Raw genomic sequence first — 17,629 nt, 5'->3', positions numbered from 1 at the left:
TGGACACTTCTGAAACACTGGCCATTTCATTCAGAGGCCTAACGGGGAGCTGAGCAACTGTTTTGAAAATCTGTGCTGCAACTCCTCCACTATTAAAATCAATGGGAATGAAACCATTGACTTCCGGGGAGTAGAATTTCAAGCCTGGTCCAAATTATGGGTGTGCTGCACTTTTTTCAATGTATTGCTATCAACCTTAATTTTGGACAGGGTTGAGCAAATCCCTGTTGACTGTATGTTTAGTGCTTATACTCTCCATTTGCTTTCTTGTGTTACAGCAGAAAGCTGTTTAAATTTCACCTAGACATTCAGATTCCTCCCCACATTATTACCCCATCTTCCCAGAATTTCGTAACAAAACCCGTTAAAAAGATAACATACCATCTCTAGAAACCCCTAGCCCTACTTCTAGAAACACTCAGCTCAGTATCCAGCCCTCTGTTTCCATCGTCATCTTTTGTAAAATATATGCTTGTTATTTACTTTCTCTAGAGCACCCTACAAATTTGTCTTAAGCATTTAACTTGTTATACTTAAAAATGCTACGCTATCATTTTTGGTACTTGTTCTATGGTTATATGTTGATTATTTATATTTATGTCTGGTGATTGATATTCTGTAATCTCTCTATGGATATGAACTGTATACACAAATATTCAGAGCAAAACCCAAGTGTTTCTTAATTATAATGGTAACGAGACATTAGTTAATGAAGGCACTACACAGTCCCATAGTTCTAGTATAACACATTGCCCAAAACAAAATGCTTAAGTTGTCCTAAGTAATACTTTACCTTTACTTCTTAATTGTGAGTTAGCTCTTTATTTCCATTACAAACATAAGAGGTTGGGGTTTTTTTGGTAAGGTTATTAAAGGCTACCTCCTTCTTAAGAGCACAAATATGTGCCTACATTCAATATGATGCAGTTGTAACATGGTATAAATAGCTTTCTCATATAGGGAAAATATTTTTTTGTACTTCATATTATTCTCCAAGCAAATAGGATGAACATCTCAAGTACCTTTTCAAGACCTTCTTCCTTGAGGCTGATCACATCTAAATCAAAATCTGTCCTTAACCCATTAGTTTTGTTGAAAGTTATCCTGCCTGTGAGGCCTTCCCAGTGGGCCTATGGAAAAAGAAAAATAATTTCCATAAATAAGAAGCCAAAAAAAAAGAACAAAAATTAATTTCTACCAAAATGGGAACATGAATTATTCATTACATTTAAATAATTCACCTTGTGGCTGATCTAAAGATAAAATAATTTCATATTCATTTCTGTGATTCTCAGGGTTTTTCCTAATTAAACCAACCTTTCTTTAATCTCTGTACACAATTTCTTAACAGCCTTCTATTTTAGCCAATAAAAGTGGTCTTACTTAGTGTGATGAAAGACTGTTTCCATTAACTCTCCTCAAACATTTATAATTACCATTTTTATTTTCCCCACTATATGTACTAGATTTGTTTAATTTCTGTCATTTTTCTTTTCTCCAACTGAGGTCTTGATGCTGCGAGGTGCTGCGCCTCAAATCCCTTTGAGACACCTGGTATTGACAGGGTGTTGGAACAAATTTTATAGTGGGGGTGCCAAGAGCCATTTAAACAAACTGTAAACCCTATATGTAATGGAAACAACTTCAAGCGGACTCCTAGTTCCATCACCTATGACTTTGAGGGACCTGAGTCAGAACCTATCAGAAATGAATGCTTAATTTTAGAAGGCCCAATATATTATTTTCTTATAACTTAGAGATGACAATTTTTAAGTGGTAGAGCCAAATGATGCCATTAATGGGTTCTGCAAGTATAGTCATTGTTAATAACTGAAAATAAGAAGTATATTACACTCCCAATATTATCTGTTATAGTGGAAGCATTCAAGAGGAGATGTCAGAAAAGCAATTTATGATCTTGCAAGTAGGCACTGTTAAAAATGGAAATTTACTGCACTGCTGTATTTCTCTTTACTACAGTATCTACTTACAATAGAAAATTCAGAGCTAGGCACTTACAGGACAACGTATTTGAACAGTGTACAGTGTTGACCCTCAACATCTTAAATTATCCATGACTGTATAAGTACTAAATTTTAAATAAAAATCCAAGGGAAGTTACATTGAGGCAAAACATATAAATTAAAGACATTTATGGAAGAAAATAATCCAGCCTATAGATTTTTACATTACCAGAGCTGTACAGAATAAATAGCAAACAGATTAAAGTGGAAAAGGCGGAGGTAAAGGTTGCTTGGGAATTGGTGGACCAAGGAATATAGTCTAGAATTTTGCTTTTAGAATTATTTATTACATATTTACCTCTCTGATCATTTTAGCATCACAGAAGTTCCAAGAAAGATCAACAAAACATTTCATTTTGTCTATTTGCAGTGCAGTACTTTCATCCTTTTGTGTTTTTTATATTTATAAATTGTTCCTATATGAACAACCATATGAACAGTTTTTAAATGTAAAAGAGACTTTGACTGCAAATCTCCCCCCACACAACAAGCAGAAAGAATCCCACCTGCTGGAAAAAAAATTAAAATTAAAGTAGGACTAAGGGTGGGTGGAAGATGGGATGTGGGTAGGGGTAAGAAGAAACCAGAACATATTTTATTAAAGACATACCTCTTTAATGAGACTCATAAAGCGGGTCCCAAAGCGCCATGGTTTGTGCCGATTACACTGTAATGAACTGACAGTCATCTGTGGGAACTGCTGGACAGCCACTGATACCACATGAACTGCATCGTACATTAAAGCTGCGTCCGTCTGAAATTAGAATGAAATCAATGCAATGAACACAAAATTGAAAGTGCATGACAGATAATAAAAAAGAGAGAAAGAAAAAAATCTGTCCTGCTGTTTGTTATAATGCAGGGAGAAAACAGTGTGACTGCCTATGCACCACTGTCAAATAAAACGTAGTTACCAAGTTCCTACATCAGAAATGTCAAACTCTTCAGTTTTAGCTTTTCTTTTTTAATCCAGATATAAGGGCCCAATTTCATACAATCTGGGATCGCTGCAGAACTCTGACAACTAAGATGACTTGTTTATAATATTAAAAAAGAAGTACCTTAGGGGCCTGTATAAATCACACTATGCATGTATAAGTCAATGAGCAAGTTATTCTCTTGGGTGAGGAGAAAAATGAAAGATTACTAAGGCCTCAGCTAAGAAAGAACGTACACAGGCAGTGAAAATAATAATATTTTTCCGTTTTAGAATTATAGAGAAGATACAATCCCAAAGGTGCTCAGCATATTCACTAATCACTTTTTAGGAACTCAGTTTAATCCCTAGGGTTGACTTGACCAATTTTTCCCGTAAATGAGAGGCAATTCAGATTTACATTAAAATTCATATTCATTTTAATTGTTATCTTGTGTCCATCCAAATAAATAGCCTTTTTATACCCAATAAATGCTAACCAGCATCATGCTAATAACAGTATTGAGCTAGTCACTCAACCGACACAGTACACTGTGCAAAGAAACCAATGTGTCTCTTTCATTTTGTTTGATAAATAGTGGCAAGTGTTGCCACCAAAACTGAAAAGAGGACCTCAGACTCAGCCGATGGAAATGAACTCTGCCATCTGCTCACCATACCTTAGAGAAAAAGGACCTATTTCCCCTTTTCATTCACACAATTAGTGAGCTGTGAAATGAGTTCTTTAATGGATAGGAAACCTGGAGATTATTGCACTTGTCACAATACAATACAATGTAATACAAAATGAGTTTATATAGTGCCTTTCATGCAAATGCATCCCAGGGCATTTTACAATATGCAAAAGTGCTATGCCTTTATAGACCATAAGCCACGTTCAGATTTAAATAGGTCTCCTGAGGTGACATTTCAAAATTCAAATGGGAATAAATCCCAATTTTGAAATAGTCAGTACAATGGCTTCAGATGATTCAAGCAGCAACTAAGCTTGTACTGATACTACAACTCAGACAAAAAAAATACACAGATCCTAAATTGTTCACCACCTAACAACACATTAAAATATTTTTAAGTCCAAATTGATATCTGAGAAGGAGCCAATATAGCTCCCAAAGGCTGGAGTAATATACTAAGTCAGCTTTGTATAAATTAAAATTCTGGTGGCCGCATCTTGCTAAAGTTGGAGCTATTCAATATTTTCTCAAGGAAACCATAAAATAATGTACTACACATTAGTCTGGCTCAGATTTCAAATGTATGTGCTATAGTCGTCTTAAAAGCATGTATTTTCACTGGCCATCTTCTAACTATATTCCCCGAACCAAAGAAAGGAAATGCTAATCACACATCTCCTGTAGCAATCAGTAGTCAGAATGCTTTCCATAGTAACCGTCACCATTTTTACAAAAACAGGAATAAGAACAGTGTTATTGAAAGAGAGAGACAGCCCACTGCAACAAATAGATTGAACTAATTAACAACTAAGCCCCTTCATATTCAATTGGTCTCACCCCAACCATGAACAAATATGTCTGGAGGAGGACAATATATAGACTACCACCTCCTTCAGAACAGGGGAGACAATGGTCAGAGAAGTAAGCCAGAGCCAGAAAATTATATTAAAAGGATGAGGCCTGGTCTACACTACGCGTTTATATTGAATTTAGCAGTGTTAAACCGAATTAATCCTGCACCCGTCCACACAATGAAGCCCTTTATTTTGATATAAAGGGCTCATAATATCGATATCTGTACTCCTCCCCGACGAGGGGAGTAGCACTCAAATCGGTATTGCCATTTCGAATTAGGGTTAGTGTGGCCACAATTCGATGGTATTGGCCTCTGGGAGCTATCCCACAGTGCACCATTGTGACCGCTCTGGACAGCCATCTGAACTCGGATGCACTGGCCAGGCAGACAAGAAAAGCCCCGCGAACTTTTCATTTTCTGTTTGCCCAGCGTGGAACGCTGATCAGCATGGGTGGCCATGCAGTCCCAAATCCAAAAAGAGCTCCAGCATGGACTGTACGGGAGATACTGGATCTGATCGCTGTATGGGGAGACAAATCTGTTCTATCAGAGCTCCGTTCCAGAAGACGAAATGCCAAAGCATTTGAAAAAAATCTCCAGACTATGATAGACAGAGGCCACAGCAGGGACTCAAGACAGTGCTGTGTGACAAGCGTAATAGAAAACCAAAGAATCAAATGGACGCTCCTGGAGGGAGGGAGGGGGGACTGAGGACTCGAGCTATCCCACAGTTCCTGCAGTCTCCGAAAAGTATTTGCATTCTTGGCTGAGCTCCTAATGCCTGAAGAGTCAAAAACATTGTCGCCAATGGTTCAGGGTATATGCCGTCAATTTTTTCCCCTACCCCCCATCAAAGAAAAGGGAAAAAAATCGTTTCTCGCCTCTTTTCAGTGTCACCGTATGTCTACTGGATGCTGCTGGTAGACGAGGTGCTGCAGCGCTAAACAGCAGCATCCCCTCTCCTCCCTAATGGCAGACGGTGCAATATGACTGATAGCCATCCTCATCATCATCCCGTGAGTGCTCCTGGCTAGCCTCGGTGAGGTCGGCCGGGGGGGCCTGGGCAAAAATGGGAATGACTCCCTGTCATTCCCTTCTTTAAGCTTTGTCTCCTGGAGATTCAGTCCTGGCAGACGGTACAATAAGGCTGGTAACCATCCTCATCATAGCAGCGGGAGGCTGCGCTCCTCTCCCCGCACCCTTTAATGAGTAATGGAGATTCTATCCTGCCTGGAACATCATAGCAGCTGGAGGCTGCCTCCCCCTCATTTTATCTCACTAAAAAGTCACTGTTTCTTATTCCTGCATTCTTTATTACTTCATCACACAAATGCGGGGACACTGCCACGGTAGCCCAGGAGGGGTGTGGGAGGAGGGAAGCAATGGGTGGGGTTGTTGCAAGGGCACCCCCTAGAATGGCATGCAGTTCATCATTTCTGCGGGATATCTGGGTCTCTGACCCGGAGTGGCTGTGCTCTCTGGTTCTCTAGTAGACTTGCCCCATATTCTAGGCAGGATTGACTCTATTTTTAGACAAAACAAAGAAGGGAATGACCTAGGGAGTTATTCCCATTTTTGTCCATGCGCCCCCGGCCGACCTCAGCGAGGCCAGCCTGGAGCACCCATGACAGCAGCAGACGGTACAATAGGACTGGTAGCGATCATCGCCAATTTCCAAAGCAGCAGACGGTGCAATAGGGCTGGTAACCATCTCTGCTACCTTGCACAGGCAAATGAATGCTGCTGTGTAGCACTGCAGTACTACACAGCATCCAGTACACATACAGTGACAGTGAAAAAAGGCTAAACGGGCTCCGTAGTTGCCATGCTATGGCGTCTGCCAGGCCAATCCAGGGGAAAAGGGCGCGAAATGATTGTCTGCTGTTGCTTTCATGGAGGAAGGATTGACGACATTTACCCACAATCACCTGTTCTTTATTCCAGAATCACCCGCGACACTGTTTTTGCCCCATCATGCATTGGGATCTCAACCCAGAATTCCAATGGGCAAGGGAGACTACGGGAACTATGGGATAGCTATGGGATAGCTACCCACAGTGCAACGCTCTGGAAATCGACGCTAGCCTCGGTACATGGATGCACACCGCCGAATTAATGTGCTTAGTGTGGCCGCGTGCACTCGACTTTATTCAATCTGTTTTAAAAAAACAGTTTCTGTAAAATCAGAATAATCCCGTAGTGTAGACATACCCTGAGACAATTACGAGAAGTGACCCTGTGAAGAGCAGGCTGTGGCAAGAGAAGAGCTCTGTGTGCATGGCAGAAAAGCCAGAGATAAGTGTGAACTTTTGGATTGCAGTGATAGACTTTACTGGTGGGACTATTTGGAAGGCTTTGTAAACCAGCTCCAAGTGAAAAGCAGTAGGACTGATAAGAAAAGCTGTGGGGAGCCTTTATGGGGCCCTGAAGAGGGAGAACAGAGGGAGGCTGCTTCAAAGGGAATTCTCGTCACCAGGAACCACTCAGGAAGCAGCAGCCCTCTCACGGCACTAAAGAAAACTCATGATTTTGTCCAGAGTGAAATTTGCAGTTAAGTGTTTGCAGTTAAGAGCCATTTTCATCAATAAACATAATTCTTTTTTCCTTCCGATCAAAACTCAAACTTCCCATAAATACTTGTGAAAGAGTTACACTCAGACATTCATGAAGTGAAACCTAGTACAATAGTTATCTATCTAGATATCTATCAAGAAGACAAGCAACATACTCGAGTGTAAATATATTATTTCATGTACAACCATCAAAATAACAGTGCAAAATCTAGATAAACATAAGTCATTGAGTGACACAAAACCTTATAACGTTGCTACGTGCAAACTGCTTTAACAAGGAATTGTTAGGAACACTGAACAATAGAGTTACTTGAATTTCAGGGGGTCAAATTAAAATTGTCAGCTTCAGAAGTAGGTAGGGTTGCCAGGCATCCAGTTTTCGACCAGAACACTTGGTCGAAAAGGGACCCTGGAGGCTCTGGTCAGCAACACTGATCAGGCTGTTAACAGTCCGGTTGGCAGTGCAACAGGGCTAAGGCAGGCTCCCTGCCTGCCAGGGCTCCGCGTGACTCCTGGAAGCAACGGCACGTGTTTCCCCCTCCAGCTCCTATGCATAGGGTCAGCCAGAGGGCTCCGCACACTGTCACCCCAAGTACTGGCTTTGCAGTTCCCATTTGCTGGGAATCCCAGCCAATGGGAGTTGCAGGGGTGGCACCTGCAGATGGGACAGTGCACAGAGCCACCTGGTTGTGCCTCTGCATAGGAGCCAGAGGGGGAACATGACACAGTTTCCGGGAGCCACCTGAGGTAAGTACGACCTGGAGCCTGCACCCTTGACCCTCTCCCATGCCCTGACCTCCTGTCCCAGCCCTGATCCACCTCCCTCCCTCCAAACACCTCAGTCCCAGCCTGGAGCACCCTCCTGTATTCCCAACCCCTCATCCCCAGCCCCACTCCAGAGCCTGCATCCCCAGCTGGAGCCCTCACATCCTCCCGCACCCCAAGCCCCTGAGCCAGCCTGGTGAAAATCAGCAAGTTAGGGTGGGGACAGCAAGCGATAGAGGGAGGGGGGATGGAGTGAGTGGGGGCGGGGCCTTGGAGGAGGGGGGCAGGAGGTGGGGCAAGGGTATATGGTTTTGTGCGAGTAGAAACCTGGCAATCCTAGGACTATGTCCATTTTAAAAATTATGTAATTTGATTCTTTTTCTTTTGTCTATTCTACAGAATGGTTTGAAAAGTGAGGTCAATGCTTTAGTATAGTATCAGGGGGTAGCTGTATTAGTCTGTATCCACAAAAACAACACCTTTAAGGTGCAGTGGCACCTTAAAGACTAACAGATTTATTTGTGGGTAAAAAAAAACACTTCTTCAGATGCATCTTACCCACAAAAGCTTATACCCAAATAAATCTGTTAGTCTTTAAGGTGCCACTGCACTCCTTGTTGTTTTTGCTTTAACATACATTCTTCGAACACAATGGTATATCTGTGTCCAGCATCCAGTATGTTTTTGGTTGTTGTGGGTGGCAGGTTGTTTTTTTTTGGCACTATTCATTATCTCACTACCTTGGTGTGTTTGGCACTTCCCCCTTTCACCTTCCTCTTCCTCACAATGGTGCCAAGAAAGGGAAAGGCAGAAAAGTCTCTGGATATGTCTACACTTGTAGCTGAGGGTGTTATTTTTATTTTTACCACACAAGTTTGATCAAAGTTCACATAAGTATGTAGTCTCAAGCAAAGTCTAGGTTGGATATTAGGAAAAACTTTTTCACTAGTAGGGTGGTGAAGAACTGGAATGGGTTACCTAGGGAGGGGGTGGAATCTCCTTCCTTAGAGGTTTTTAAGGTCAGGCTTGACAAAGCCCTGGCTGGGATGACTTAGTTGGGTTTGGTCCTGCTTTGAGCAGGGGGTTGGACTAGATGACCTCCTGAGGTCCCTTCCAACCCTGAGATTCTATGATTCTATGAATCACACCCCCAGCTCCAAGTGTAGATATACCCTCTATCATCCAGGTGCTGAGACTTGTCCTACCCACTGCCACTCCCTTTGGGTGATAGGCTCCTCTCCTGCAGTGGAGTGAGGAGACACTGGATGAGTTTAAGCAGCTTCCTGGGGATGGGTAGTTTTGTAGGCTTCATGTTTCACCCTCACTCATTCCACCTTTACATAGGTGTGCTGGGTCTCCTGTGATGCCAGGGGCTAGGATGATCACCAGTTTTGGAATCATAAAAGATGAGGTTGGAAGAGACCTCAGGAGGTCATCTAGTCCAACCTTCTGCTCAAAGCAGGACCAACATCTACTACATCCTTAAAAAACAGGCCTTAAAAGCTTCTAAGGATGGAGATTCCATCACCTCCCTAGGTAACCCATTCCAGTGCTTCACCACCCTCCTAGTGAAATAGTGTTTCCTAATATTCAACCTAGACCTCCCACACTGCAACTTGACACCATTGCTCCTTGTTCTGTCATCTGCCACCACTGAGAACTGCCGAGCTCCATCCTCTTTGGAACCCCCCTTCAAGTATTTGAAGGCTGCTATCAAATCCGCCCTCACTCTTCTCTTCTACAGACTAAACAAGCCCAGTTCCCTCAGCATCTCCTCATAAGTCATGTGCCCCAGACCCCTAATCATTTGAGTGAGACATAAATGGCTACATATACTGAACCTTTACATGTCACTTTTTTCCAAGTACAAGAGAGATCAATGTACCCAATGAACTGCATTACTTTTGTTTACACTTCAATATATTCCAGTTCTTATCTAGTTTTAAATATACTAGTTTTAAAAATATACTTTACAATTTTAGAAGACATCTACTGTATGCTTATTATACACTCAGGCATGACATTAATTCAGGATAGGGGTTTTCCTGACTAATTCTATTTCTTCGTTAAATAGTTCTAAAGAAGTAGTACTGCTCTTTACACAGAAAATCCTATTTCAGTTTTTATTATTCAAATCCCAGCCTTCTTTAAGCCCTAATTTACAAATTCTAAGTAATTTAAATGATATTCAAGCATGATGTGGAGGAATTCTTCACTGCTCAAAACCAGTTGATTAAGAAACAGATGGAAAGCAGGTAAACCTACAGGTTTTCAATTAAGTTTCATTTAACTAATAATTATTTTTTCTTAATTAAATTTTTCACTAATAAAAGCTTAGAGAAATAAATGGCCTCCGGTTTTAAAGATATTCTGAGGAATACTTGGAATCGAGGAAGCTCTCTAAATTGAGTGGTAACAATGGGCTAGACAAGCTTAATAATGTTAGCCCTGTTTGAATTTGACTGCTATTTACTGGTAATTTTATCGATTGTGAGAAGAGCCGAAACAACAGGAAACTGGTTTATTTTCTATAGCTCAGATAATTCGTATATTTCTAAATTTGCAATACACAGGGGCAGTCCTTCTTTATATAGGCAAATTTTTCAATGAAGTCAGCAGACTTTTCACTGCATAACTGGAATGACAGATGTGGAGCCATAGAAATTAGAGCTTTCAAAGAGTTCTTAGGTATTTAGTCCATCCCCCTACAGATGGAAGGACAGTGACAATTACCACCTTCATACTATTGTCCTCTTCTGACGTAAGAGGATAGTCAGAGATCCTGGGGAAGTTCAGTTGGGAGTAGAAATTGGTGATAGGTATTCCTGTGGTGCAGTTTTGTTTATTTGCAAAGAATAAACTAAGTCCAGTGTTTCTGAATGCAGAAGGAATCAGATAGCAGGAAATGGCTTCTTTTGCTCGCAGCACCTTTCACAATACTTCATAGCCTACACCTCTGACTCAGTTAACTCTCCCCCAGGTTTCTTCCAGGATCAGACACCATGCTTCCAGTTGTCTTTCTCTGGTCTCTCCCAGTTACTGTGTTCACCCACATACCTGGTCATAATACCCAGTAGAACCTCCCTGCACACATGGTGCTAGTTTCTCTATTAGGCCTTTGTTTTAGGTGTGGACCCCATCCGTGTTTCCTACAGCTATCTTAAGTAAAAGATGTGTTCACCTAAATGATGTTTTAACTCAGCTTATAAGAAGACATTAATGTTTGTGAAATGCTATATTTAAAGCTTGTGCCTTCGTGATGTATAGGGAAGAGCTGACGAGTTTTTGTTGGTTTCCAGCATTTGTTGGTTTCCATCTGATTTATATTTTAAATTAGAAATTCAGGTCCAGTCCAACCTGAAAGACTCTACTAGCTCATCAGTTCTCCAGTCTTCACAAAGTGATGATGTTACACAACAGCCAAGAGTGAAAGCATAGCTAGTGAGAGGGTAAAGGATTTTTAGTCAAGGTGCTTAAAGTTCTTTGATATTTTTGGTTTTGTTAAATCCCTATTTAATGTCAATGACTAATTCATATTGTGGAGAAAAGAAGTCTGTTACATATTGTTAAGCCTACAACATGAGAGCTATCCATTTATATTCTCTACGATCCCCCAACAAATCCTCCAGCAAAACAAGATCAGACATGATATTCCGGATATATCTAAAGGGGAAAAACAAGCAGAAAAAAAAAACATTTAAAAAAAGACTTTAAGGCTTTAAAGATGCAAAAGAGGGCACAAGCCCTTTTTAAAAAAACATCCTTTGCAGGCCACCTTTAAGGGCAGTGATTGCAGAGATGGGAATGGAACTCAAGACCTCCTAGCTCTCAGGTCTGATCTTAAGCCATTAGAATGCCATCCGTCAAAATCCCACGGTTGTTGCTTTTTATTTTGATTTTTTTTTAAAGTGTCCTTTCAAATTTTCACAGGATTTTTTTTCATACAGTGGAGCATAAAGAATGAGCAATTTCCAGCCCCAATAAAAATTCTATTTTTAACTATGAAAAAACTATGCTTGGTTTTATTTTAGAAGTTCCCCATTCTCTGGTTAAATCCACTGCAAGTATTCACTTATTATCTGCATCCCCAGGGCACAAACAGAGTATATATATATATTAGCAAATGTATGCCTCCATTTGTTTCCAAGGTAACCATAACAAAAGTAGCCAGAGAAATGTAGCACAGAAAGTAGAGGAAAACTGTCCACCAAATAATTTTACTATAGTTCTTTAAAGTGTTCCAACATGTTAAAATTAGTTCATATAACATGTTCAAAGTCTTAAATAATTAAATAATCTTAGCCCTGGTCTACACTATGAGTTTAGGTCAAATTTAGCAGCGTTAAATCGATTTAACCTTGCACCCATTCACACGACGAAGATGTTTTTGTCAACTTAAAGGGTTCTTAAAATCAATTTCTGTACTCCTCCCCCAATGTAGGGATTAGCACCGAAATCAACATCGCCGGGTTGAATTTGGGGTACTGTGGATGCAATTCGAAGGTATTGGCCTCCAGGAGCTATCCCAGAGTGCTCCATTGTGACTGCTCTGAACAGCACTTTGAACTCAGATGCACTAGCCAGGTACGCAGGAAAAAACCGGGGAACTTTTGAATTTCATTCATTCGCCAGCATGGCGAACTCAACAGCATTCAGTAGCACAGGTGACCATGCAGTCCCCCCCGAATATTTCTACGTTCCCCCTATCATCTCCGTCCCTGAGGTTATCGCAGATTAGAAGGCGAAAAAACCCCCGCATTCGCGATGACATGTTTTCCAAGCCCATGCAGTCCTTCCACACTGATAGGGCACAGAAAAATGCATGGAGGCATTTGGTGGCAGAGGCCAGGAAAGAATTGCTGTGTTTGCTTAACAGCAAAAGTATCATGCCTCGCTAGTGTTCCTGCCCAAGGAAGGTCACTGTGTCAGCCTTGGGCAGGGGCATGACCGCTTTGTGAGCAGGATGGCCATAGATGTAGACGCTGCATTAGGTACCTTCTGCAGCTAGAGAAAACATTCCTGTGTATTCGGCAAAGTTTGTGGCAAAAAAAAAGAGAAGCCCCGTAGTGTAGTGGTTATCACATTCACTTAACACACAAAAGCCCTGTAGTGTAGTGGTTATCATGTTCACCTAACACACGAAATGCTCCTGGTTCAAAACAGGTCACTGTTCCTTTTTCTGACTCCCCTCCTGCATTTTTAGTCTTAGAACAGACTGCACTGTAAAATTTTACTTTGAATTATATCAATTATGAGTTAAATAATATGGAAGCTCTCTCTAAGTTATAGTCCCGGGTTGTTTATCCTTTCAGCTGCTCTGATAAATTAACATTTTTGTTAGGAGCGGAGGAAATTTTTCATGAAGCCTTTTTATAGGGACTAATGCTATCTGGGGGTATGTCTACACTACCCGCCAGATTGGTGGGTAGTGATCGATCTATCGAGGATCGATTTATCACATCTAGTGTAGACGCGATAAAATCAATCCCAAATCGCTCTGCTGTCAACTCCGGAACTCCACCGTGGCGAGAGGTGGAAGCAGATTCGATGGGGGAGCAGCAGCGGGCGAGTCACTGCCATCCTCATGGCTAGCTAAATTGGCCCAAGATACACCGACTTCAGCTATGCTATTCACGTAGCTGAAGTTGTGTATCTTAGGTCAACCCCCGCTCCAGTGTAGAACTAGCCTAGGACTCTGAAATAATCTTAACGTGACCCATAGAGTGCAATCCTTCGGTCTGGGTTTGTCATTCCACAAATTGAACTGCTCCTTACTGTTGTCCAGGCTTCATGAGCCATGGAAGCAAGGGGCAGGCTGGGGTAGGTGCAGCCACGCAGTAGTGCCCGCTGGGAGAGCAACCTGAGGCAGAAGCCTCCAGCTCACATGATATTCCAGGCAGGACTGAATCTCCACGAGATGAAACTTAGGCCTGGTCTACACTAGGAGTTTATGTCGAATTTAGCAGCGTTAATTCGACTTAACCGTGCACCCGTCCACACCAAGAAGCTAATTAGTTCGACCTAGAGGGCTCTTTAGTTCGAATTCTGTACTCCTCCCCGACGAGGGGAGTAGCGCTAAATTCGACATGGCTATGTCGAATTAGGCTGTGTGTGGACGGAAATTGACCTTAGTAGCTCCGGGAGCTATCCCACAGTGCACCACTTTGTTGACGCTCTGGACAGCAGTCCGAGCTTGGGTGTTCTGACCAGCCACACAGGAAATGCCCAGGGAAAATTTGACACGCTCCGGCGCCTTGTGGATGTTCTGCAGGACCGCAGGCAGGAGGACAGAGCCCCCCTGCACTGTATCTGCAACCGCCCTCCCCCGCCACAAAGTCCCAAACCCCCTTCACCCAAAGTAACAAGAAGGAGGGGCGGCAGGGGCCGTGAAAACTGTCACTGCACCCCTGCAGAGTGCACAAATACAAGAAGGCTCTCATTCCCTAAATGTCGAGAAGTCCTTCCCTTCCTGGCTCACCGAAGCCCCAATCCCAGTTTCATCCCCTAACTGTGTAGTTGATTATTAAAAGTAGTTTGCTGTTAATTACTATTTCCGTCAAGTTTTTCTACAGAAGACTGTCTGTGAAGGGGGGGAAAGGGGGTTGTTAATTGCATAGGACAGTCACCTTTACCAGGGTACAGACACGGGGGCAGGATCAACAGCAGGTCACACACACAGTGCAGTCAGTAGGCACCCTGGTCGGTCTGGGAGGTGTTTTCCATGTTTTGTGTGGGTGGGGGGTACGTGACTTTGTGGCATGGGAGGGCGGTTACAGAACTTATGCAGTGGTCCTTGTCCCGGACCACAGAGCCACGCAGCAGGGGAATCTGTAACCATCCTCCCCCGCCACAAGGTCACATAGCCCCCGCACACAGAGTCCCGAAAAGGAGGGATGGCAGGCTCCGTTGAAACAACCAGTCTGGCACTGCAGACCGCTCTAGGAGCAGGAGCCTATCATTCCTCGAGTGTAGAAGCAGTGTTAACATCACTGCACACCCTACCCACCACAGTCTGCGTCCCTGTTTCAACCCTTTAACACAAATTCATTAATAGAGAAAACGTTGTTAATTAACAATGTTCCATGTATTTTATTTTTAAACGTGTGTTGGAAGGGGGGAAACGTGGTGAACGGGGTATGTAACCGCAGAAGAAAGTCAACAGTAACTGAAGCAGGGGCAGGTTCAGCTTCTCTGTAAAGAAACTGAACAGTCACAGGTTACCCTGCTCCCTGAGGAACCTAGCTTTCAAAGCCTCCCGGATGCACAGCGCTTCCCGCTGGGCTCTTCTAATTGCACGGCTGTCTGGCTGAGCATAATCAGCAGCCAGGCAATTTGCCTCAACCTCCCATCCCACCATAAAGGTCTCCCCCTTGCTCTCACAGAGATTGTGGAGCACACAGCAAGCTGCAATAACAATGGGGATACTGGTTTCGCTGAGATCCGAGCGAGTCAGTAAGCTCCTCCATCTCCCCTTGAGACGTCCAAAAGCACATTGAATGATGACAGTTACCCAAGACCACCCTCGACACATTTTTCCCCCTAGCATGCATTGTGGGGAAATCCCAGAATTCAAATGGGCAGCGGGGACTGCGGGAACTGTGGGATAGCTTCCCACAGTGCACCGCTTCCAATGTCGACACTTGCCCCGTTAGTGTGGACTCAAAAAGTCGAATTAGTGTCCTTAGTGTGGACACACAAATTCGACTTTGTAAGGTCGATTCCACAAATTTGAATTAAGTTAAATCGAACTAATCTGGTAGTGTAGACATACCCTTAAAGAAGAGAATGACCTGGAGTTATTCCCATTCGGTGCTCTAAGAGGAGGCACCTTACTCCCCACCATAGCCACATAGATCATATCATAATCTTGCCCTTTGTGAAGATATTATTTTCAGTGTGTTGCACTGTGACATTTATATTTATACACTGCAACTCCCCTATTGAAATCCTACCAACCTGCTCAGTCTGACAGTAAAAGAACTTTTCAGTGCTAATCATTTATCCCTTCTCCTAGGCCTTGCCTCACATGCTGATAATTTAATATAAATTACAAAAGTAGTAATTTAAAAAAATTGGAATAAATGGCAAACCACATAGCCAAAGCAAATAACATCCTCTTCCGACTCCTTTCTGTGTATTGTGTGTAATTTCCTATTCTCCCAGGTTACTTCAATTTATAGAGTTCTCGTTAGTCCACTGCAATAAATGTGTAACTCCTAATTCCAGAAATGAGCCCAATATTTGTGCAAGGGGAGAAGAATCAGCCCCTATGAAGTAAAATTAAAGTATCTTCTTTTCCTTTTAGGACTGGCTTTGTGATAGAAACAGACTGCTTCCCCTCTTCTAAATAAATCAGAAAAAAGTACTTGAACAAAAGATGTACGGAAAATCTGACAACACTAAACAGTCATGTGAGTGGAGCACCTACAATAGAAGGGCCCTCATTATTAGCTGCCTGCTGCTTTCCTTGAATGCTGTCCTGTTTGACCAGAAAACTACATAAAGCTGTCATTAAAAATTATAGGATATGATCTACATGGAACTGTCAAAAAAGAACAGAGGTGTATATAAAACCAACCTAAGATTTTTTTTTATCAATGTCTGCACTTACTTGGATATAGCAGCAAGGACTGCCTGCTCAGAAAATTACATTTCAAGGGCTATTATGACTGCGCTATGAGGCAAAACAGCCATAACTCCAGCTTAACCGGTTATCATAATGGGAATCCCTGGACAGTGAGGAGAAAATGGTTACTTAGTTTACAGTAACTGTTCAAGATGTGTTGTGTACACATCTACAGACACTGTAGGTGTATGTGCACCCAATGCACTCGAGTCAAATACGTTTTGCCGTCAGTACCATCAGATGCTTATGATAGCCAGAGCTTAATTCGGAAGACTCGTTTTAATAAATAGGTCTTAGACATACATGGCCAGTCCATCTCAATTGTGCGCAGATCAAATGAGCCTCAATGCCTTCTGAATCAACATTTACCAGGACTTCTTTGTTGGAAACTCAGTCCTGCCATTTGATGCCCAGGTTTGAGTATTGGCCTGCTAAACCCAGGCTTGTGAGTTCAGTATTTAAGGAGACCACTTAGGGATCCAGGGCAAAATCAGTACTTGGTCCTGCTAGTGAAGGCAGGGGGCTGGACTCGATGACCTTTTGGGGTCCCTTCCAGTTGTATGAGATTATATATATAATTATTAAATAGAAACTGTCAAGCTTGCTACTGTACCACTGATAACAGGTCCATGTTTTACACTCATAATGTCATGAGGAAAACAGAATTATAGACTTTGATTTTTGTCTGTACAGAGATACATGTTGCTTCCAAATTCATGATGGAGGTGGCCATACGCAGCCCTGGGTTTCTTAATTTTTGCATCCACTTAGTGGTCAATTGTTGCTTCATTGTTCAGCATGCAGCCAAGATAAACAAACAGTTTGATGGCTTGGAGCATGGTATTTCAAAGCTTATTGACAGATCTTGGTAAGACTGTTGAGGAGGTGGCTGATATATAACCTCAGTTTCATTGAGCTGAGAGTGAGGTCAAATTTATGAGCCGCTGCAGCAAAGCGATTTGTAAGATTCTGTTATGCTGCTTCAGAGTGTGCCATCAAGGCACAATCATCAGTATAGAGCCTTTCCTGGATCAATGCTTCTATCAGCTAGATATTTGCACATAGATGGGAAATACGGAGGAGCTTACCAGTGCGGAAGCATATAAAGATGCTTTTGGAAGAGCCACCGAGGGCTTCCCCTAGCACTAGAGCAAAGAATAGACCAAAAAGGCTA

The 17,629-nt window shown here is 42.4% G+C and overlaps 1 protein-coding gene across 13 annotated transcripts in view; it reads right to left on the bottom strand.

The window, feature by feature from the left end:
* GRIK2 (glutamate ionotropic receptor kainate type subunit 2) overlaps positions 1-17,629 on the bottom strand; it is a 604,939-nt gene that overhangs the window by 286,012 nt on the left and 301,298 nt on the right. For all 13 annotated transcript variants that reach the window (XM_045011187.1, XM_045011179.1, XM_045011186.1 and 10 more), the window contains 2 exons: positions 2,635-2,778; positions 1,023-1,130 (listed from right to left, as the gene is read on the bottom strand). In XM_045011187.1, coding sequence (XP_044867122.1) covers positions 1,023-1,130; positions 2,635-2,778 — 252 coding nt within the window. The remainder of the gene's footprint in view (positions 1-1,022; positions 1,131-2,634; positions 2,779-17,629) is intronic.

Source organism: Mauremys mutica, chromosome 3 (assembly GCF_020497125.1).
Source record: "Mauremys mutica isolate MM-2020 ecotype Southern chromosome 3, ASM2049712v1, whole genome shotgun sequence".
NCBI lineage: Eukaryota > Metazoa > Chordata > Testudines > Geoemydidae > Mauremys > Mauremys mutica.
Note: the sequence above shows the minus strand (reverse complement) of the source record. Positions and strands in the feature narration are given on the sequence as shown.